Here is a 25023-nt window from a genome sequence, read left to right as displayed (position 1 = left end):
CATATTTTATACAAATTTAAAATCATATTTAAAGCTAACATATAAAGATCATTAGAATTTGTCTGGGACTTTATCACATTGATCACAGGCTACTAATAATTAAAATAATAAAACTTCATTCATGTTCAATTTTTGACAGTTCGGCAGTAAACAAATTGAACCATGTGTTATTGAATTGTTTATAAAAGATAAATTATAAATTCAGGTTAAAAATGAACCTTCTTCCGAAAAGTCACAAAGAATTTAGTGAGAAAGATTATTGGAATAAGTTTTTTAAGAAACGTGGAAATAAGGCTTTCGAATGGTGAGTATTTTTTGTTATTTTTTATATTTATGTGTATAATATTCAATAACCTGAATATTTTTTAAGGTATGGCGAATATTTAGAACTATGTTCTCATTTACACAAATATATCAAACAATCGGACGTAATACTTATACCAGGTTGCGGTAACTCCAGTCTCAGCGCAGACCTCTACGATGTCGGCTATCCTAATATCACGAACATAGACGTATCAGAAGTAGTAATCAAGCAAATGAATGCTGTAAATGCACACAGAACAAGTATGAAATTTCTTTACATGGATGCGCTCAACACGACATTTGGGAATGATGAATTCAATGTAGTTCTTGATAAAGGAACACTTGATGCCTTAATGCCGGATGATTCGAAAGAAACTAATGAAAGAATAGACAAATATTTCGATGAAATTAAAAGAGTGTTGAAAATAGGTGGCCGTTTCATTTGTGTATCATTATTACAAAGCCATATAACAGATAAGCTGCTGACATATTTTTGTGATAAGACCTGGATGTTTCGTGTAGTAAGATGTCACGAAGCCGAGGAGAAAAATGCTGAGAATGGTGATGGCATGACTTTACCTGTTTTCGTAGTTATCGCAACAAAATTTAAAGAAATGCCTAAATTAGTAAGTTCATATATTTTATATTATAAAGATGGTTAAGTTATATGATTATAGGATACTTATACAATATATAAAAATTATAAAATAGAGACAAACAAATTTGTGTGGGAGAGGGAGAAACTCTGAGCACTATTCCAGACTTGTGACCCGGGTGTAGGTTTAATGTGGCCCCCTTTTGTGATGCGCATGAATACTCACCTTTACTAGTTGTGTTGCCCTATCTTACTAGCAAAATTTGGTAAGAACCTTTTAGGGTAGCTTATGTTATTAATTCTAACTACACTTCTCAACAGACCAAGGTCATACTGAGATTTTGCTGGTATACCTATTACTCCCACACCTCATCTCATAAATTAACTACAAAAAATGGTGTACTATTTAGTTACTGACTTAAAAATGTATATTCTTTAATTAAAATTAAAGTGATTTCAATTCAGTATACATGACAGAAATGAAACCTATTTTCTATACTTGTTAAGATTACCCCCAAAAAGGTTTTCAAAAATATCCTTTATTTTTAATGTTAGCTACATTCTTACGAATATAGAATTGCATGTTTCAAATTAGAATAAAGTAATAATTCATGTCACATTTTAGATATTAGAAGTCTGTATGGCTGGAGACAAGATGCAGAGGCTGGAAACGACGGAGGATCTTAAAGCATGTGTCAAATCAGTCCAAGACACAGCCTTCATCACCAATGGTCTCTCTAAAACAACTTTAGATGGGGATGATGAGGTATTGCAATATTATAATTAGATACACCAAGTACTTGTTTACTGGAATTACAGCAGTGTAACGGGTTTTATAGTCCCACTACATACTTGGTTGAGTTGAAATGCTTAAAATGAGTAATACAGTACTCGGTAACTTAGTAAACCTACTACTATGGTGTATCTCTATTAACTAATTTATTCCTTAAAGTTAAAAAATATATGTATGTCCAATTATCACACACAGAGACCATTATTTAAATGTTAGAGTCATTTCATTTAACTTATAAAAACAGGGTCTAATCTTTTCAATGCCACATGCAAACATCGAACAAAATTTTTTGATGTTTGCATTTAATATCATAAATTATTATTATTTTTAATCTGTTACGTAAATCTGTGCGTCACTTGGCACACACATTTCATATTTCAAATTAATCTCTTAAATTTGATCTCCACAATTCCTGACCTGGATGTTGAAATAGATCTCAGTGAAATATTACTCTAAAACGTAACTATTATAGTTTACATATATATTTTTACGTATACCAATATATATTGATATAGTATAACCAACGAGTCTTTAGATTCATTTATTTTCGAAAAGTAGATTAAAATTAATCTTGCATAATACGAATTTTTAATAATTATTTGTCATTCGAAATAATAAAAAAAAAAAAAACGAGTGTAATTTATTCGTAGTACGCTCGTATTTGAAATCACTGATGTCACAAAAGCGCGCCAAAATATTGTCAAATGCGTCAAATGTATAGTCCATTCAAATCCTTATGAAGAGGAATGTCCTTAGGAATGAGGAGAACCTTAGATTTACTTATTTCTCGCGATATTCTTATAAGTCAGCAATATTGCGATTAAAATACTATTCCACTTAAATTTAAGTGGCTATAAGTATATAGTCACTTAGATTTTACTCCCAAAATTCTGATAACAGTTTCATCCGCGTTCGCAACGCCATTTTTTCCAAAATCCATTATGAACATCATAGATAATTCAAACTCTCGGCCAATGATATTGCGTCAATTCGATGTCAAATGTGGTTGGAATAGACTGTAGTTTCAAATACTTGGTAAATAGTTTTGTATTTTTTTAAGGTGACTTTAGATCTAATGCAGCCCGGCGAAGATGTACCTCGCTACACATTGTACATAGTGGATCAGAAGCGGTCGCAGGCTATCAACAAGTATGCAGTGTTCATCGTACCACAGGGACGGTAAGGATGTTTTTGAACAGGCTTTATTATTTTGATGTGTCTGTGATTACTATGAAGATAACTTCGCTCCTCTAAATACCCAAATATGCTCGACAAAGTTAAACCACCAAGAACTCATTAAAATGCATACTAAAACCTTTTGGAATCGTCATGTTAAAACTTAATTGTAGCACCTGTGTCTTTATGTCTGATTATATCGGTAGATAATAAACTAAATATTCCATCAGCTAGTTATTAATAATACCAGTTGTCACGACTGTGTACAAGTTAAATAATAATGTTACGTTATTATTATTTTTCTTAAACATAAATCTAAAGTCCGATCGTAGCTTTACGAAACGTTTAAACTATCCGAATTAAGTTATATTATATCCGAACTAAATTAAATTGTATGTATACAACAAAAAACATCAAAATCGGTCGACATACACATTTTTCACTCACAAAGGCGCGCTCTTCCCCGTAAAATTCATGAATTACTATTTAAGCACCGATAATATAAAGTGCGCCTTTTTAAATGAATAGATCTATGTGCTAAATTGTATTCGTTTTTATAAATGGCTTTGTGCAAGCCCGTCGTTGAATGTACCACTAATCATTTGTTCTACCGTTAAACAGCTCTACTTAGTATTGTTGTGTTCCAGTTTGAAGGGTCTGTGAGCCAGTGTAACAGGCACAAGGGACATATCTTCTTAGTTCCAAAGATTGGTGACGCATTGGCGATGTAAAGAATGGTTAATATTTCAAGATATTTGGCGATGGTGCCTTTGTTAAAAAAGGATATAAAAAAAAATACTTAACACGCAAGACCTAATTTAATAATTTAATTAAATATATATTATTTATTAGTCAATAATATTTCCAAAATCTAATATATGTTAAAAAAAAGTGGAATTTGAAAATAATTAAGAACAATATACTATACAACAATAAACTCTTCGTCATCCATATTTTTCAAAGAAAATGTTTTCGGAACGTCCTCTGTCAACATTAGCATTTCTCAGTAAAAAAAGATATCCGGGGCACATATTAAAATCATTCTAGAAATTTCTACGCTATCCAAGCGCAGACGAAAATATTATTTATATGACGTTTGTTCAGAATATGTATATCCTATACATTGCAATTTTTAATTAAATTTCTTTTCGTTTTTGGATCAATCGATCTTTAAAAATCGAATGTTACAAAATATTTAACATTTTCGTAAAATTTTTTAATAGTTTGTAGTTCAATTCTTGTAGTTCAGTTCTTCAAAGTTAATTTCGGCTGTGATTTAAATGTATCCAGCGGAATCTTTACGTCGTATACAAAATTTACTACACAAATAAATTTACTGATATTCTACTGAAATATTTATATCTCACGTGTTTTTGTGATAAAATCGGTGACGAATTCAGAGATCTGGATGCCGTGAGGTAACAAATAAGTGGCCTCAGCTAATTTTATTATTTTCCGTCAGTTGGGTTTTTCAATAATTTGTTCACAAACGGTCCTTTTTTTCGTTTTTTATCTGTAATTTTTAAAACCTTTCTTAATAAATGTGTAAATACCACTTGGTGGCAGGACTTTGCTCAAGCCCGTCTGGGTAGGTACTCATCAGATATTCTACCGCGTAAAAGCAATAAGTATTGTTGTATTCTAGTTGGAAAGGTGAGTGAGCCAGTTTAACTACAGGCACAAGGGACATAACATCTTAGCTCCCAAGGTTGGTGGCGCATTGGTGTAATGTATAATGTTGGTGTTATTTTTATTGGTCGGTGGTGACCACTTAATATTTGTCCGTCCGCTTATTACATTAAAAAAAATGGCATTGCTGATACTAATTAACAGAAACTTAACAGTTCAAATAAAATATTTCATACGGAGTAAACATTCTTATTTCCGGTTCTTCTGATTTTGTAATCAAGATTCTGAACCTTTGGTTATATTACGTTCACTTAGATGGTATTAAAATGACGATTCAAAAGTGTTCATTAGAGGTTACTTGAATTTATAGTTTTTTTAATGTATCCTATTGAAAAATTTAAATCTCATGGTACAAAAAACATTGATAAATAAGGTATACTATGTATAGATTATATTAATTATTCAAAAGTGTAGACTTAGTACTTTTTCGAGTCGAGATGGCCCAGTGGTTAGTACGCGTGCATCTTAACCGACGATTGCGGGTTCAAACCCAGGCAAGCACCACTAAATTTTCTTGTAATTAATTTGTGTTTATAAGGAAAACATCGTGAAGAAACCTGCATGTGTCTAATTTCAACGAAATTCTACCACATGTGTATCCACCAACCCGCATTGGAAATACGTGGTGGAATATGGTCCAAACCTTCTCCTCAAAGAGAGAGGAGGTCTTAGCCCAGCAGTGGGAAATTTACAGGCTGATTCTGTTATAGTATTTATACTATACACTTTAGGACATTGAATTGTATTATAATGACATACTCTGTAATTAAAATGGTCGAAAAGAGTAACTACAGAGTTTCTTGCCGTTTCTTCTCGGTAGAATCTACTTTTGGAACCGGTAGCTTTACATTTAATTCAGCACTCTAAAAAAAGTTCTTCTAGAGCCTTCTTGAATAGAGTATTTTGATTTGATTTAAAGTATATGTAATTTTTGTGGACCAGCCGCACTGTAAGTCAAGGCCACGTCTCGGCTGCGTAGGTCATGACCGGTAGGACGCGTTTGTACACTTTCGTCTTCAGACACTGGGATATTAGCGACGTGAAATGAAGTGGTAGTGGGCCGGTCACATCTGTCGAAGAACCGATAGCCGTTGGGACAAGAAGGTTCTAGAGTGGAGACCGCGAATCGGCAAGCGTAGTGTAGGACGCCCTGTGGCACGGTGGAGCGATGATGTACGGAAGCTGGCTGGTAGGAAGTGGATGAGAAGGGCCGAAGATCGAGCTCAGTGGAGCGCCTTGGGGGAGGCCTATGTCCAGCAGTGGATTAATACAGGCTGATTACGATGATGATGATGATACGTAATTTGGAAATTAGTTGTAAATGAAATCAAGTACAACGTGACGTACGTGGTATTTGTTTTCACGATAAAACACCACACCCACTTTTGTGTTAAAAATAGTCTGTTTACATTAAAATAACGAAGAACTTTATTTACATCTGCGTTATTTAAGAAACATCAACAAAACATTTATTCAAGTGTGGAGGTGGTTGGATGTGTGCCCGATGCGGTCTCACAGGGACATGCTCTTGCATTCTCGCCTCTATTCCCTTCGCTTTAATAATGTAAATGCGTCGACGTGACATAATATATTTTTGACATAATTTTGAGCAAATTTAATTTTATGTCGAATTTTTTTTTTTTACTGAAAGGTTACGGAGGCAAAAGTATACGAAACGGCGTTACTAATAATCTTTGTATAGCGAGTGGGTCATCAGTAATATGCCATTGACTGCCTCTAAAGGCTAGATATAAGACCGCAGTTCCTAAGGTCATGGATTAAAATTCCTGGTCGAACGATATTATTGGCTCTTTCTATAAAAAAATTTCACCAACATCATGGAGTCAACATATTATTAGAATAGGCCTCTTTGTGCACACACATGTGCACTATGATTTGTCCTGCGTCGTTCGCTGGTTTCCCTTGAGATTGTCTGTCGTGGCCGATAGCGGTCAATCAATCTTCTCACTCTCATAATCCGACGTGTCGGCAAATCACACATGACCAGAAAGAGGTCAAGTTCAGGACCGGCGGCTTTACGTGCTTCCCGAGGCACGGGAGTGTACGTGAGTACACTGGGTGGGTTTTCTTTTAAAAATTCTAATTTCTGAGAATAGTGAGAACTTTTGATTGACCGGACGATAACACTTTCATAAAAATCCAATGATTTCTCATGAGCCCGACCTGGAGTAAAACACTTTAAACTTTACGTAAAAAGTTTAGACCTCCTTTTCTAAAAACACAATTTTGGCGCTTCAGCTCTTCTTCCTATCCACTGACGATATGTATTTCATATATTTAGACTTAATGTTTTTAAAATGATGTAAAAATACAAATAGTTGTCTTAGATAACTAATTAAATAGTTTGTACTTTAATAATTAAAATAAACAGTTTATCGCAAACGAATCTAAATAAATTCGTTGCCGTATAGCAGTTTACCTATTCTACAAACGCAACGCTATCAGTCCAGTTCGGTCAAAGTTCGATCGCAATGTAATTGGGATCGTATCGAAATCGATATAAATAAGTAGAATTGCTCCTCAGTTACGATTAAGCTGAGGTTAATTTTTCGTTGAAATTAGACACATGCAGGTTTCCTGATGTTTTCCTTCACCACCGAGCAGAGATGAATTATAAACATAGATTAAGCACATGACAATTTAGTGGTGCTGGTTTGAACTCGCAATCATCGGTTAAGATACACACCACTGGGCCATCTCGGCTCTTACAAATATCTAAGTTAGCAGAATTGCGCCTCTGTCTCGTGTTATGTTGTGTGCACTAGTTTATATTTTCGAACATCGGACACGTGTAAATTTATATAACGCTACCGAGAGGATATGTTTATAGATGTTCGCTTCAAATTGCGAGGAGTTTGTATATGTATATACAGGCCAGTTGCCTCCTACCTATTCTGCTGTAAACGAAGACGTTCCAACGCTTATATTCAATCCAAACTCCAACTGGAACAGAACTCTTATAGTTGCTCAATAAAAGTTAATTAATTAAATTATCTGTGTATTAGAAATAATAAGAAATAATTGGTCCATAGGTGTGCGTGTGCCAGTATATTGGATTTTTGTTTTGGTTTTTTTTTTAATTTCTCAGGTAGGTTGATGCGTAAGGTTTAATTTTTTTATGTAAATTGAAAAATAAATTCTATGTCAAATATTATTATTACCTCTTCATCGAATAATTAATTAATTTTAAAGACGTTAAAAGTATTAACAAAAAATGTATTATTTATTAAAGGTATTTTCGTAATCGGCAGTTACCCGTGGCCGTTTAAAATAGGAATACTTTATTTCGGAATAAATAATATACATATGTAGATGGTTGGTGGCGCGCTATTTTCGGCCTTAATGTCTATGGGCAGTGAGGACCAATTTCCGTGCCATTAGCTCAACTTATATCATAATAATAATTAATAACCACAAATGAGGATCTCGTAATTAATAAATACTTAATTAATTTTGCTTATTATCCAAGCAATAATTCATTATCGTTATTTTAATATTTATGTAACAGACAGAGTCTTAGATTATCAAGTTATCCAACTTTAGTTTAAAACTTTAATAATATGTATCCAATAAGATAAATAAATATGTAATTTGTATTTATATAATAAAATCATTTAAAAACAATATCGCCCTCCGGATTAGAACTGTATTGTAAGGGAAAAAATAAACCTATTTTTTTATCATGAGCGGATCATTGGTACTTTTAAAAATATTATTCATTTTTGTGAATTAAAATATCATGCCCATTGTGCATGTAGTTAAACTGTTTTGCTCTTCAAAGCGGGACACAAAAATACTATTATAAAATACTGCTTGGGGCCCATTCATTTATTACGTATACGATTTAGGAGGGGAGGTCGACCATGTCTTGTTTTCTTAGAAGGGGGTGGGAAGAAGTCTCATAGTTCTTACGTAAGATGAAAAAAAATGCGCAAAGTTAAAATTTTTAAAAAAAGTTTCGATTGTCGAGGTCGCGCGGATGCGTATATAGGTATAAAACGATATTTGCATTTCCATGGCAACGGGCGGGCCAAAAAATAAAGATTATTAGTACCTTTGAAATTACGAATAAATATTTAAAAAAAAAATTGATTCTTTGAAACATAAACATTAAAATAAACCAAACGTGAATTCATTTTTTCGTTTAGATTCTTACGTAATAAATATTAAACAGGGGGAGGGAGTCGGCCTATTCTTATTTCTTCTTATAATAGGTAGGGGGTCGAAGGCGAAAATAGTCTTACGTAATAAATGAACGGTAGAAATTATGAGTGGATGCAACCTCCTCAGGCGGGTATTCATGAAGCCCTATCACCTTATACAGGGATAGGATATGAACATTACTTTGATCTAATATTAGCTTAACGAAAAAAGTTGTCTAAAACAAAACACATACGAAATGAATAAATAAATAATTATAAAATATAGCGTTATTAAATGTCACACAAGCATTAATTTAATCACTTGGCATCGTGTCAGTCTTACGGTATTCTGTACAAATATTATAAATGCGAAAGTAACTGTCTGTCTGACTGTTTGTCTGTTTCTCTTGCGCGGTTGAACCTTTGAACTGAATTTTAATGAAATTTGGTGTGACGCAAGCTTTCACCCCATGGAAGGACAAGGGACTTTTATTTTATTTTTTAATTTTCGGGAAACGAGTATAGTACATAATATAGAACACACTACACAAACATTTGATATCAAAAAAGTCTTACAAAAGCGAATAAAGTTTCCACTGTTACTTTAAAACATAGAGTAAATTTAATAAGATAATTAATAAATGATCAAAGTAATTAATAGATTAAAAAAAGTATTTTGAACTGTAACAAACTAAAACAAATAAAACAAAGAATATTAATGACTAATAATTTTTTTAAGGCTCTTAAGAACTTTTAAACAGATTCACGTTAAAGATATCTATCTACATTACTGTAATGTTTATAAAACCTACGATCATTCCCGTTAACACGCGGACGATCCCGCGCGCGTAGACTAGTTCACTAGAATCTAGAACAACGTACCACACGTTAACGCCTCGCGTAGTTTTACGTAACACTATTACAATTACATATATTCAGAAGTTTTAGTAATTTGTAGTAATTTTTTTTAAGTAACTACAGCGCAAATTTCAGAGTAAATTCTGTCTGGTAGATGTTATTTTTACGATTATTTTTAAAGTGTGTATTCAAAAATAACGATCATCGCGGCTTTGCGGCTTTACTTTAATTTTAGACGGTCATTAGAGGTTTTCCAAAAGTTTCAAATTTTTATTCCATAAACAAAAATTTTAACAAAAAAAACCGTCTTAAAAAAAAGCCCGTTCCAAAACAAATGAATATGCACTAAAAAGTAAAAAAATAAATACGTATTCTTCTACAACTTAATAACCAATTTACTTTTTCTCCTTATCAATTATTATAAATTATATATCTATGATCTATGAATCACGATCTATTTTTGATACAAAAAATTGATTATTATTTATAATACAAAACTATTACACTTAACTATAAGTAGTTAAAAAAGACGGAAATAAGTTTCCGTCTTTAATTTTACGTCCAAAATTCCGATAACAGTTTCGCCGACGTTCAAAACGCCGTTATTTCGCAAATCCATAGTGAATATCATAGATTATCAAGTTTCCGACCAATGATATCGCATCAATTTGCTGTCAAATGTTGTTTATTTGGCTCTTACGGTTGGAATAGAGTATTATGAGTATATAATGTTTATTGTGAAATTTTAAACAATTTCAATACAACAGCCTGTATGAGAAATCGATATTAACTAGACTGTCAAATTATGTACTAAGTATCATTTATACGTATATAATTAAATAATAATAATTTTGTTGGTAAATAGATAGTTTACTAATAACCTTATTGAGCTAATTCGTAACAAACTATTCATTTAAAATTGCTATAACATGAACTGGGAAGTCGTAAGACGTAGGTTATATACGTTTCTTTCTTTGGAACTGATCAATTAATGTTCGATTAGTTAAGTCTTCGAAATGCAGACAAGCTTACGTCAATGTTAATTTTTGCTATATGAGAACTGATTGCTGGTGGTCTAGACTATGTCATAATTGATTTATACTTATAATAAAAAACAGTTCTAATTTTCGGTTTTCAAAATTAATCAAAATTTAAAGTAACCATAGTTTTGGTATTTCGATTCTTCCGAGAAGAACTGACAAGAAAGTCAGTGGTTACTCTTATGCAATAATTAAATTCCATAGATCATTCGTTAATTATCATTTATCCTTCATGGAAATCATCGAATACTAACTCCATTTTATCACCTTTATAATCATGCTTTATAACATGAGATTTATTACTTATTGGCATAACTGAAAGTATTGGGCGTGATTCTCTGGCAAGAAATATTCTGAAAGCATGTTAAAAATTTTGGCCTTGCAACTGAAGCCTTTCCAGTCGTGTTTGATTTTCCGTGCCATCGACATATCAAAAAAAAATGCACTTGTTTTCGCGCAAACATTTATGCAATGTAATATGTCCCGCGCATTTGAAGTCCTCGAGATTAGCTGCGGTTGCTGAAATCGGCATTTTTGCCAAAATGTAAGCTTAAAAGCTATGTCTGAACAGCATGTGAGGTAAACGAGATACGATTTGCTTGGCAACGAAATAAAATTAGCTCTTGCCGTAAATATCAGCTGCCATTGCAGCGGCCGCATTCGCAAGTCGGATTCTTGAATGCAGATCCGTGTTTATTTCAGCATCACACTGATTCATAACGGTCAATAATTTCACTTGACACTATTTTCGGCGCGGAATCTGTTCCGCCTCGCTTCAACTGTCATCGCTAACGATTCATCAACTGTTTGACGGTTTAAATAAATTTATAACATGTTTTTAGTTTAAAAGTTTAAAAAAAAAATCTTTTAGATAGTTATTTAGAAATAAATGTTTTTATAACATTTTTTTTTAAATATGGAATTTATTCCAGCATTCCAAATGAAATAAATTAACTTTGCTTTTTTATCTGTATTAAAATATAAATAATCGGCGCTATTAACTTGATGATAAGTTTTTTAGGTAAATATTTAAAAATAAAAGATATGCTGTTCGGAATTAGTATGATACATAATCAAATAATTCTTGATCCAAAATATTTATTAAAAACTATTCATAATGGACATTAAGGATCATTCAAGCTCTCGGCCAACTGTATCTCTTCAATTCGATGTAAAAAGTTGTTTATTTGACATTACTCCTCTTGTGGTTGGAATAGGTTGTAGTTGATAGCTCGCTCGAACTTATCTGTTCGATGAGAAGATATGAATGGAATAAATGAAATATTCGCATACTAGTTATTTCCTGCAACATCATCAGCGTTCATTTAATCTTTTGCCATTTCATTACGAACTGTTCTGTAATTTTGCATTGATAGAGAAAGAAAGAGACATAAGTCAATTCTTCCGCATTTACAATATCATATGGGCCATCTGATCTTAAATGGCCACCACCGTCCATAGTTACCAGCTCTGTTAGAAATATTAACTATTCCTTCCGTCGTCAATGCTTCACCATCCTTGGGAACAAAGATGTTATATCCCCTGTGCCTGTAGTACCACTAAGTAAGCAGTTATAGTATAAATACTACATTAAAATATTAAACAAAGATATATAGTAAAATAGGGGAAGACGCGGCTTCGTTCGCTTGAAATTCAATTTGTTGAAGAGGTTAACAATCTATATCCATCCTAAGGGTTCAAACTTGTTTCGTACCCAATTTAATCCAAATCTACTACTACTAGTTTCGCCGTGAAAGCTTAACAGTCAGAGAATTAGTTATTTAGCATTTACAATATTGGTACAGATATTCAGTAATATAAATTCAGAGACGGGAGGGAGAACAAAAAAATACTTGTAATTGAAAATGCTGTGATTATTTACGTATTTTTGTTTATTAAAATTGCAGGGAGAGTGAGTGGTTGTTCGGCACGCCCGCTGGTAGACGTCAGCTGCAGGACTCAGCCAGGTTCGGTAGACTGGTGGTCGCCGTATTGAGGAGAGGTCACCTGTTTCAGAGTCTCGACGCCGTGAAAGAGGAGTTAGCGCACTCAGCCAAGATGCTCGCTCCTTATGGCTTCAGTGGACAGGTTAGAATTTGAGGAAGAAAAACTAGTAAATAATGTTTCTAATGCTAAGTGGTCGATCATTTAAATGCTGCCAATCATGAGATCTAAGGTGTTGCGATCATTGCGCCTGTAATTACACTGGCCCCGAAGCCTTCAAACTAGATCAAAGAAAGGCCAACTCAAAATTGATCGGTAGTGAAATAACTAATAAATGGCCTGCACTTGGACCTGCAGAAAGCCTTACCGTATATTTTAGATATAGTTTGAAGAAATTACACAACCTCACTCACCCTCTAAAAGGAAATATAGCAATACAAAGAATTGCAGCTTCAGGACGAGCAACACAATCCCCCAGATCCCGTTCCTGTCGCTGGGCAGCGACGTGGGGCGGCGCGTGCGCGTGCGCGCGGGGCGCTCGGCCGTGTCGGGCGAGTTCGTGGTGGAGGACGTGGACGTGGACGGCGCCGCGCACCGCCGGCTCGTGTTCCTCGCCAACCAGTTCCTCGTGCAGTCGGAGGCCAGGCTCAAGACCGGTGAGAGTACCATCATATATCTAAATACAACGTCAATGCATAATACATGACTTGTTGATCTAGTGAATAGCTTTTTTTACAAAGGTTTTTGAAAAAAAATCAGTTTCGTCTAAGTAATTATCTTACGGATATAAAAATTCTGTATCAAAAGCAGTATGGTTTTTGTAAAAGTTCTAATACCTTATAAGACACAATCGCCTTGATAACCAAAATAAAAAAATAACACTGACCAAAAGTATATAGTTTTTGGTTTATGAATAGACTTAAAAGAAGCTTTAGACACTGTTTCACATTCCATTTTGCTACAAAAATTAACAAGTATAGGTATATCTGACTCAGCTTTAAAATAGTTTGAATCATATGTAAAATATAGGAGGCAGGTAGTTGATATTGCTAATTTTAAAAGCATAACAACAAAATATAACCTGTGGAATACCTCAAGGCTCTACTTTAGGACCTTTGTTATATTTAATATATACGAATGATATCAGTAATTTGGAGATTATAACGTGAAACAGGTGATAATTTAGACGCGTGTTTAATTAATTTTGAAGAGTCTATTGGTAACTATGGCCGGATTTGCAGTCCTATCGGATTTTTGGAGTCGAGGAATAATGAGATCTGCTGTGTTTGAATAGTGTATCATGTCCTACGTATTTGACTGGTACTCCTAAGATAGGCCGCTATGGCGGAATTCTGTCAGCGGTACATCCCTGACACACTTATATAATTAATTTTTTTTTTTTTAATATATAATATAGTTAGGCGCTCGGGCGTTGGTAAGTGGTCACCACTGCCCTTAGACATTGACGTAATAAGGAGTATTAACCATTCCTAACATCGCCAATACGCCACCAACCTTAAGACCTAAGATGTTATGTCTTGTGCCTGTCGTTAAACTGACCCTTAAGTTAGTAGTTATCCAACTGCCAAATGAATGCCTATAACCTACAAGATATTCTGCGGTGGCTGCGCGTTGAGCGTGTGTACAGCGACTTATAATTTTTACCCTCTCAATGTCTATCGTTCGAGCTGCCCACTCACTATCGGATAGCCCATTTGACAGATTTCCTTCCAATTATAAATAATAAAACATTTTATTTATTAAGCCTTTGAGACAATTTTCTAAAGAATGCAATATATTATATGACAGAAATGTCAGGTATAAATTTTTACATTAAATTTCAATGCAAAAAAATACATAGTTATACAATGTTCCTTCATATTATTGCCAGGCAGTAGCCTGTAACATTAAAATTATATATATGTATATGTACATATGATATATCAACGGCATTTTACTAACATTTACCAAGAAAAATATTACCATCTTATTTATTAATTCTAATCTATCCTAGATGCTGTGTACAGCAGCACGTTCTCCTACGTGCTGCTGTACACAAAAAAAACTGTACTGAAGATTGTCTAAAATTGCCTTAGTCACTTAAATATGAAACTGCTGATCTCTTACATCATATAAATTCGACAATTTACTATTCGAAAATAGCCGCCTGTAACACTTGATATCCTAAAAAAATGTGAATTTACTATGTTATCGCCTTGACTTCACTCGCATTTTGAGGTTGGTCGTAAGGTTTTAGACGTAAAAAGTAGCCTATGTCCTTATGTTTGCCTCATACCAAATTTTAATAAATTCGTTTCAGTGATTTGGTCACGAGTGTTAGAGACACACAGACAGACAGATGGAGTTACTTTCGAATTTATAAAATTAGTTAAGATATATAGTCCAAATAGGATGAATTTCTCTAATATCGCACAGCGCCATCTGTTGATGTATCAAATATCAGTAATTAACTAAATATATATTTAAACTAGTATTAACTCATCCAGTAAGTTTTAATAAATGTTAATTATTTATGTTATGTTATAATTTATTCGAAATAAACGCTACAACAATAAACTAGAGACCAATGTGCAGATTATAAAAACTATAACACCAAACGTTAGTCTAAGTATCCAGGGTATTCATATAAATTCAATATCATATTAAATACACTTATTCTTAAATAATCAATCAATATAAAAATGTCTAACATGTTTTATAGATTTATATTTAATCAATAAAGGCATCGTGTTAATAAATGTGTTCCAAAAAATTAATGGTCAATATTACGATTTGATTATCCATGTCTCGTCAACTGAAAACGTACAGAATATTACACCAAGTATTCAATACGGGATATTTACTATGTTTTTTATTTTTATTTGGTGGAGTTCGATATTTCGAAATTATCTATGAATGTCTTGTTTACGAGACTGAAGTTTGCGGGTATATGTTGACGGCATTAGAAGTGTCCACATCGGATTACCTCCTTCCTTTTACGTTTTCTGCATAAAAACGGGTCACCACTACCATTGTCACTAAAAAAAAAAGTACAAAATATTACCAAAATTAAGCATTTTTAAAGGATTGTATTAAACGTAAAACTACCACCGCGTTGATACCCACAGTGGTAGCTTACAACCGGTGCATTGGTTCGGAAGATAGATTCTCGAGAAGAACCGGCAAGTAATTCAGTAGTTACTCTTTTCTAACATATGAATTACCATTATATAAATTACGTTTATGTACTATATCCTGCCTGACAACTACAATTAGTTCCATGCTTTTATAAGGGGGTTTGTTAACGGTTTTTTTTACTTTAGTATAAAAATGACAGCCGAGATGGCCCAGTGGTTAGAACGCGTGCATCTTAACCGATGATTTCGGGTTCAAACCCAGGCAGGCACCACTGAAATTTCATGTGCTTAATTTGTGTTTATAATTCATCTCGTGCTCGGCGGTGAAGGAAAACATCGTGAGGAAACCTGCATGTGTCTAATTTCAACGAAATTCAGTCACATGTGTATTCCGCCAACCCGCATTGGAGCAGCGTGGTGGAAAATACTCCAAACCTTCTCCTCAAAGGGAGAGGAGGCCTTTATCCCAGCAGTGGGACATTTACGGGCTTCTTATGTATAAAAATGATCAAATACAAAATCTATTTTTATAAAAATATAAAAATAGATGTTATAAAGGTAGTATCAAAAGTAAAAATGTGTAAGTGTATGTAAAAATCGTGGCCGCATCGAATGGTGGTGAGAATACTAGCAATATTTTGCCATTAAACCGCAATTCCAGTAATTAGAACGGAAAATGAGCCCCCGCGGAGGCATTAAGATGATAATAAGATGAATAATAAGGTTTTAAAGTTATAACGGATGTTTTAGCAATGTTTTTGCACTATTATTTCAACTTTATTACCTCAAGCATCTCAACTGCTAACGGCACAAGATTTAACGCGAAATTTACACATTTCAGTAAAAAGAAAGAATAAATCAAAAGTGGTCGTCGACTTCGGCTACGTGTCGCTCTACCACTCGTTCATGTGCGTGGCCGTGCCGCTCGGCCGCAGCACGAGCGTCGCCGTGCTGGGCCTCGGCGGCGGCAGTCTCTGCATGTTCCTGAAGAAATGCTTTGACAACTTAAAGATCACAGCCGTGGACCTGGACCCGGCCATGTTGGAGGTTGCGAAGGCCGATTTCGGTCTGGAGGTGGACGACCGATTGGAGGTCCAGATTAAAGACGGAATTGATTTCTTAAAGGACGAAGCCGACAGTGGTGAGGATTTTAGTTTATATTTATTATATATGATTGTATTTTATTTATGTTTCGGTCCAGAGTTACAAAAATAGTAAAGATACTATGCAACTCCTAAAATAAATGTATTATATTACATTTACGTCTATTTCGTGTGGTATATGAATGTGCGTTGGGGATTAAAACGATTTTCTTGTCTAAAATTTTTAACTAATTTTCCAAATGTTTCTTGATTATATAACTCTCGGCAGTAGTTCCAATAACACTTAATGCATTATCTGGACTTCGATAGTAAAAAAATAGGCTTCAATTTATTCAAATGTATTAGAATATGTATTAGATAGCGCCATGATAACTTACAAGCATGGATTGATAATAACAAATAAAGTTTACAGGTAGCATAATCTATTTTGTAAAAAAAATAATAATATAAATAATAATTTTAGTTAATTATTGACTATTAAAAACAATAGTCAAGTTTATTTCTTTTTATAAACTACTCACTCTTGACCTAATAATTATAAGGCAATTTTTTGATAAAATAAGTTTTCATAAGAAAGATTACATATTTCTCAGACACAATGCTTATGTCCGCACCCGCAGGCCACACGTACGACGCCGTGATGTTCGACATGGACAGCAAGGACAGCTCGCTGGGCCTGTCGTGTCCGCCGCCGCACTTCCTGCGCGCCGCGCCGCTCGCGCACGTCGCCGCGCTGCTGCGCACGCACGGTATGGACGGGGGGATGGGGGGGGGGGGGTCGTTGTATGTTCTCGCCTATGTAAAATTCTATCAAAATGTAAACGATACTTTACGAAAAATGTGATTTAAAATTATTATATTTTAACAGCTGTCTCTTAATCATAAACAATACTTCAATACCGTTTTCTATATTTAAAAATATCTCAATATCACCATCTTAGGTAACTACCAAAAAATCTAAATATTAGGATATATTATTACTTAGAAGGATAGAAAATGATTAATTTGCATACAAACTTTCATCTCCTACGTAACCCTCTAGGAGATTAATTTAGAAAGATCATCTCTGAGTGCTATTTCATTAGGAATTCGTATGCAAAATTTCATCCTGTTAGACCCACCAGTTTAGACGAGTTTTAAGCCAATCATTTATTTTAAAAATTTATTTTAGATCAATAGATATTCTAGCTGTACTACTTTGTAGAAGAAGTTATATACTTTTTAGCGCTTCACTCAAGGCCGATATACATGCCTCTCTCATAAACAAGTAAATGTATACACAAAGTTTAACCTTTAGATAGATTTATAATTGTAAGTCTAAAAAGAATCTCAAAAATAACAACAATATTGACGTAAACGCGATTTTATAGAAAATATTAGTAATAAATATTCATATTTCTTATTCCAGGTCACTTCATTCTGAATCTGGTATGCCGGGACACTCAGCTACAAGAAAGTATAATAGAGACTCTTAAACAACATTTCAAACATTTAGTTACGGTGAAGCTGTACGAAGAAGTCAATGAGATTGTTTTCGCTACGAACAGCGATAACGATTACACGTTAGATAATTTGGAAGCAGCCGCCAAGAGCCTCAACCAAACCGCGAGACAGAAAAATCTAGTGAATTTAAAATGTGTTGACTTAAAGGACTTCATACAATCCATTAATATTATCTCATAGAATTATATCTTATTTTTATTTAAGGTATAAAATACAAAATTGTATAATATAACTTGTTACTGTTTATATGTTTTATGTTGTTGTAAAATAACATATAGATCGTTAAGATTATTAATGCTATCATATAATGTAGACAATAAATAAAAATACAGGAATAAAATTAATGCATTTAATGCCATTTCTTTGTTTACCGAACTCGCTCGACTAGTGTCCACAATCCACAATTTACCTTATTGTCACTCATAAAATACTGGCATTCTAGCAAACATAACTGCAGAAATAAAAAAAAAAGAATTGAAATAGCATTAGGCTTCCTAATTTATCACAATTGGCACCCATAGAGGTCTAACAATGACGCAAATATTTTATACAATAATTTAAACAATAAAATACACATTAATAAACGAGACATAGCGATTTATACTAAGCACGTGTAAAACAAACACTCAAAGTTCTCAAAATACTTTCTTAAGTATGTTTTTAAGACTTTTCTTCTTTTTGCTGCCATTTTCGCTCTCTTGTTGTCCATTCTGAGATATATCGGTAGATTCCGACCAGAGGCTTCCAGTTGGCGATTCGGAAGCGGCTTTCTTGCCCAATTTTCCATTGAAAATCGGTTCTAAAGTCCGCACGTCTGGACTGGGTGTACTTCTGCTGCTTTGACGATTGAGAGTTCTCAGAAACGCCGGCGACGACAATCGTCTCGTCTTCATCGTCTTCGTTTTTAAGTTATTGAAGAACGATCCTCCATTACTTTTTGGTAACTCTTTTTCTTTAGTTTCATTTATCGTAAATTCCTTTGGCTCCGAGACTGGAGCGAAATAAACTCCCTCATCTAGAGTTATGTTCGGATTTTCTTGAAGTTCCCTGATACCATCTTGGTTATTAGAAGTTTCCTTAATATCAGATTCTAAACTCCTATGAAGTATTGAAGTTTTTCTCTTCCTATTTTTCTTAGCAATTTGCCATTCTCCAGACTCTTGTTCTCTTTCCATATCTTCCGTCGACTGCCTTGCTATTTGGAATGCTTCCTCGCTCGGCCTCCTCTTCTTCGTCGACGGAGTGGCGTGTCCACTCACGCCTTCAACTGATTTCCTTCTAAACCTGTCTTGTTTCTTCTTAATCTTTTTAGGGATCGCCACCATTATAGTTTCTGGTTTTTTTCTTTTTGAAACGTAGTATAATATTAAAGTGATTATAATTGATTGATACATAATGAATTTCGAGAATGTGATGTTGCCAAACCAACTATCTCTTTCTTCCATAAGGAGCGTCATGGCTATTGTCATTTGAACTAATTGATCTTGTAATTGTGTCATCTGGTCTAAGTACTTTTGTTCACGTTCGTTGCTCTTACGTCGTTCTTCTGTCATTTGCACCACTGTCTTCTCAAACGACTTCTGCATTTCCTCTACTTGTTTCTTGTATCTTCTGCTCAACTCTTCAAGATATTGTCCCGAGAGAGACATATTTCTTTCTAGTGTCTGCAAAAAAAGTAATCATAAATATTATACAGTAAATTTCATTTTTTACTTAACGTTTTAAATGAAATTAAGTCTTAATTTAATTCTATGTTATTTTACTTGTCGTTGATATTATGCAAAAAGATATATTTTTTATATAATATAGGTTTACTTTTTTTTTATATATAACAACATTTTTAAAATCAAAAGTTGCATAATGTAATGTAACCTCACCTTTACTCTGTTTGACAGCCTTAAAAATACTGATTCTTTTTGTAGAGTTGCCTGCGCTTGGTTTTGGTTAAGTGTGGCGTGATTACCTGTGGGTATGGGATCTATTGCGATTTGATCTAATTCTGGCATAAAATTTTCAGAATCGATTAAAACCTGATCGCTTATTTCATCGCCTACATTATTTATATCTTTTGGTTTCTCTGTAACTACTTCTCGTCCGTTTTTAACCTCTGTTTTTGAAGGAATTTCTTTAGTTTCGTTTTCATTATTGCCTTCTACTTGTCTCTCTTCACTAGGAGGCTCGTCCGTGGGTTCTACTAAAGATTGTTTTCCTTCGAGAATTATCTGAAGATCTTCTTTGCACGTGTCCGATTTTTCTTTTTCATCTTTAGGTAATTCTATTGGTGTGCTCTCAGCTTTTTGTTCAGGTACAACAGTTTTGTCATCAGATTGAGCCGTCTCATTGATTTTATCATCGGTCGTTTCATTTTTAATCGGCACTAACTTGATATCTTGATCTGAATGTGTTTCACTATTTAATTTTTGTGGCGATTCATCCACAGTAACGTTAGAGGTTACATTCATTTCAGTTTCAAAGCTTGTGTTTAAAACTACTTTTTTCTCTTTAATTGCGAGAATGTTACACAAAGCTGCTAAATATTTAGGCGGGAATAAAGCGTTAATATACGCTACACGTTCTTCGCCAAACTCTATAGTCTTTGTACTTTTAAAATCTAAACCATATGTTTGACATACACTTGTGCACTTTAATGTGTCTCTTAGGAACACTTGCCGTACTAAACTCGTTAATTTGTCCGAACTGCAACTAAGCAGTTCATACACATCATTGTAAAGTGTTTCACTACAATTATCACACACTATAATATGGCTGGGCGAACAACACTTTTTGTACATTGTATCTGTTAACGTATCGTTACGTTCACTTGAAACATTTTTAGGAACTTCACTTTTAACTAATGCTTGAGCCGCCTTCTTCATGATAGACATCACTGCGTCTCTCGCGGAACCAAAAAGATTTTTCGATGGTTCCGTCTCGGCCGCAGGTACGTCGGGGACATCTATTATCTCGTCGTCTTCGTCATCATCTATATGTGATGAATGTTGAGAACTTTCTTTTTCCAGAACTTCAAATTCTGAAGTGCCGTAAACTTTAAATAATGAAATTGGGCAATAATGCTCGGAGCCGTGGTGAGATAACAACTCGACTTTAATAAATTTACCGAATAAATGTGGATATAAATCGAAACTTTGTACATCTCTCATGTCTTGCGCTGTAAATTGACCGACATCGGCCCAGTCCCGAGTAGGGAAACGATCGCTGAAATACACAGCGATGTCCTTCGGCGTTGATGAAAACAGCTCAAAATTGGCTATTTCTATTTTTTGTGCTTGAACAGCTTCACACAGCTCTACCACGAACCAGATGCGACTATTGCATGTATTAAGCATATACTCATCTCTGTTTGGAGATAAAATCGAACTTGCCGATCCTGCTTCAGGATTAACGGCCACGACTTTAGCGCCGCAAGCAAGTGAGGCGTAATTTTTCGACCGTAATTTGGTGCTTTTGCTGCTAAAATTTGAATGATTATGACTAGGTTGACTCGAATGATTCAGCACGGTATCTTTCTTTTCAGCTTCTGCTAATTGTTTTTGAGCCCATTCTGAGAATGAGGGTATATCTTCTTGCGGAGTTTCTGGTTTAGTTGGAATGTTTTCTTCGTATTTTTCTTCAATGTGAGATTCTGTTGTCGTTTCCGCTTCTGGCGTGGGAGTGGTGCTTTGAAATGCATCATCAGTTTGCCTTGTTTCGTGCATGGGCCTCGCTTTGACTACGAGGCGTGGTTCCGTGCTTTCTTTCTCTGTATTTTCCGTTGACGTCCTTTCGTTTTCATCCTCGACCTCACTATCAATAATTGCGAAACTTGTCGTTTCATTGTGCTGTTCCGAGTCATTTGCGAACAATAGTTCGTCTGGAGTTTTCAAATCCAATTTTGCGTTTTCTACCAAAGAGATGAGTATTGGAGGTTGCCCCGTGTCAGGTAACCTGTAAGGAAACAAATTGAATTTAATGATTGGAAAATCATTACTAATTGTATAAAGTTCTAAGTAGGAAACGCTAAAAATATTCAAATCCTAAAGTATTACATATAACATTGACAAAACTTCCGGAAAACTGTGTCGATGGAAATCAAATAGAAATCAATAATAATCCGGATATTGGCAATAAATTTCAACAGTGGATCAAATTTACTGTTAAATTTTCTATTAAGCGAATTTGTATTTTCAATAGCGTTAATATAAACAAAGGAAACATACATTTAACGTTAAAACTAAATCGTTGTAAAATAATTATCTGATATGAATTTTAAAATTCTTATAGATCTGTTCACTCACGACTCGCGCCTCCACGTCATCATCGGCGTGCATTAACGAATAAAAAATTAATCGAATTTGTAGTTTTTTTTCCTTTTTTTATTCTTACATTAGCCATCTCACGCACACTAAAAACGTCTTATAAGCAGGAAGATCACTCATACTAATGCACGCCGATTATAACATGGAGGATCTTCGTGAGTGAACAGATCTATACCAAACCAATAATAACAAAGCAACATTGTTTCGTAAATCATTTTACAAAAATAATTAATATTCATGAAATAAAAACTCATTCAAGAAGTATTTACATCCAAACCATAATTTAAAAAAAAAAATTAAAATACAAGAGACTATCAGCGCATTGGAATGTGGATTAATTATCAACAAGATATTAGTAAATTATAAATTGATTTTATTATGTTTTAAGCGATTTATCAATTAATGATGATGACGTTCTCCTGACACGTTTTAATGACGGCGGCAATTCTGATAAGAGTATAGTCAACTGCGCTGGGGATATAACTAATCATATTTTTACGTAAGCACTATTTATGTAGAGTAAGGAACGTAGAGTTCAACTGTGAAGTCTAAATTTGATTGAGTTATCGATGCGACTGCAATTTGATACGAGCAACGGCTTAACGTTTTGTTCGAGTTTCGGTAACTCAACTTCGAAACATTGAGCTGCTACTAAGACGTTTCTGATAAAAAAATTCAACGACCTCTTCCTCCTCGGACGATTTAGAATCCAGAATCTGCAGGACCTCGAGACAATGACTTAGATTAACTAGGCAGTCAGTTATAGTCAAAGTCAAAAATCTTTATTCAATATAGAAGTGTTTACACTTGCTTATTGACTGTCAAAAATCTACCACCGGTTCGGAATTTAACACCTCGGACCTGAGAAGAACCGGCGAAAGAAACTCAGCGGGATATATTTTTTTTGTTTTTTTTTTTTCCTTTTTCCATATACAACTACAACATGTAACTTAGACTCAGGTTATTATTGATTAAAATGTACAATTTTGTTTCATCAGCCTGCTCCTGGTTTTAATAGAGAACCTCAAGATTATGACCTAGTCACTAGATTAACGGGGCAGGCACATTTGATCATCTATACATCACTTGTATAATATTCGAGTGTTGAAATAACTAAAATTCAAGCGAGCCCAATTGAGACAATCAGTGCCACAATTGAGATGGTACTTAGATGATAACGTTTCGAAGCTCACCCGCATTCGCTGACATAAAACCAATTCTCAGTGACGTAACCGCTTTACGAATAAACGAAAATATTTCTTGTTAACTGTGACTTACTAAGTTATTGAACTTCAATTTTGTTGACAATTATAAAAATAATTAAACATATTTGTAATACCTATTTTTCTCAAATATATATAAAAACCGAGATGGCCTATGAAATGTTAGAAGGCGTGCATCTTAACCGATGATTGAACCCGCAGTTCAATCCTAGGCAAGCAACCAATGAATTTTCATGTGTTTAATTTGTGTGTACGAGATGTACTCGTGCTCGGAGGTGAAACAAAAAAACGTGATCACACTTATATGTGTCTAATTTTAATGAAATTCTGCCCCACGTGTATCCACCTCAACTTCTTAAGAGGCTTTTATAGGCTGGTTCATTTTTTATTTAGATACATAGACTACAATTTAGTGATTCATGATTGTGTGATAATTGTTTTTAAATAATCATGAAAATTAATCGAATTAAATATAGTGAATATTTTAACATTTCTAAGTACTTGCTAATTTATCATTAGTAGATGTTAATTACTATTATTATTATTCGCGTTTTAAGTGTCATTGGCAGTTTATTCATTATAACGAGAAGTATGATTAACATTTATAAAGAGTTTGTTCTACTTTTCTTCTGAATGATTCTAGAAATTTCTCAAAGATTGACATAGAAATGTATTTTTTTTAATACAATTATAAACTCTAGCCTCCGACAATATAAAATAATTCTCTAAAGAAAAATAAAGTCTGAGGTGTTTCTTTCCGAACCGATGGTATATTTTGAGACAGTCAATAGGTAAGTGTAACGTTTCATTATTTAATAAAGATTGACAATCTTTGATTAAACCGAAGTTTCGTTTGTATACATATGAGTGTTCGAAAGTTAAGTAAGGATCTAGTAACTAAAGAAGACGAGAATTTGACACGAATTTAATACTAAATGTAAAAAAAAAAACAATAATTTTGAATAAAATAAGTTTAACAAAAATAATCCATTTTTTTTTTGCTGGCGTCTCACGCACACTAAGACATCTCGTTAGCACGAGCGACACACTCATGCACGACGATAGGAATTTAATATGGAGGGGCGCGCCTTTGTAAGTAAATAGATTTTTAACTTATTAACATATATTATAGTATACATAACTTTTTATACAATAATTGGCTTTGACATTGACAGGTCGC

At 34.0% G+C, this 25023-nt stretch overlaps 2 protein-coding genes across 6 annotated transcripts in view; one reads left to right on the top strand and one right to left on the bottom strand.

The window, feature by feature from the left end:
- The first annotated feature begins 136 nt into the window (after positions 1–136).
- LOC125076273 (eEF1A lysine and N-terminal methyltransferase homolog) lies at positions 137–18657 on the top strand. The gene is made up of 9 exons (XM_047688380.1): positions 137–304; positions 371–929; positions 1524–1664; positions 2752–2870; positions 12525–12705; positions 13040–13217; positions 16540–16839; positions 17422–17550; positions 18210–18657. The coding sequence occupies exons 1-9, from the start codon at positions 213–215 to the stop codon at positions 18482–18484; spliced, it is 1974 nt and encodes a 657-aa protein (XP_047544336.1). The 5' UTR covers positions 137–212; the 3' UTR covers positions 18485–18657.
- LOC125076246 (SUN domain-containing ossification factor) overlaps positions 18640–25023 on the bottom strand; it is a 77431-nt gene continuing 71047 nt past the window's right edge. For all 5 annotated transcript variants that reach the window (XM_047688335.1, XM_047688343.1, XM_047688359.1 and 2 more), the window contains exons 3-4: positions 20182–22249; positions 18640–19968 (exon numbers count right to left, since the gene is read on the bottom strand). In XM_047688335.1, coding sequence (XP_047544291.1) covers positions 18940–19968; positions 20182–22249 — 3097 coding nt within the window. In that variant the 3' untranslated portion in view covers positions 18640–18939. The remainder of the gene's footprint in view (positions 19969–20181; positions 22250–25023) is intronic.

The sequence above is a fragment of the Vanessa atalanta genome, chromosome 3 (assembly GCF_905147765.1).
Source record: "Vanessa atalanta chromosome 3, ilVanAtal1.2, whole genome shotgun sequence".
Taxonomy (NCBI): Eukaryota; Metazoa; Arthropoda; class Insecta; order Lepidoptera; family Nymphalidae; genus Vanessa; species Vanessa atalanta.
The sequence above is the reverse complement of the archived record's forward strand: the minus strand, read 5'-3'. Positions and strand labels throughout refer to the sequence as shown.

Bases quoted from the DNA above. Each gene is read 5' to 3' on its own strand.
- LOC125076273 (XM_047688380.1), top strand. From the start codon at position 213: ATGAACCTTCTTCCGAAAAGTCACAAAGAATTTAGTGAGAAAGATTAT. The intron at 305-370 runs GTGAGTATTTTT...ATATTTTTTAAG, and splicing joins GGAAATAAGGCTTTCGAATG to GTATGGCGAATATTTAGAAC. The intron at 13,218-16,539 runs GTGAGAGTACCA...TACACATTTCAG, and splicing joins GGAGGCCAGGCTCAAGACCG to TAAAAAGAAAGAATAAATCA.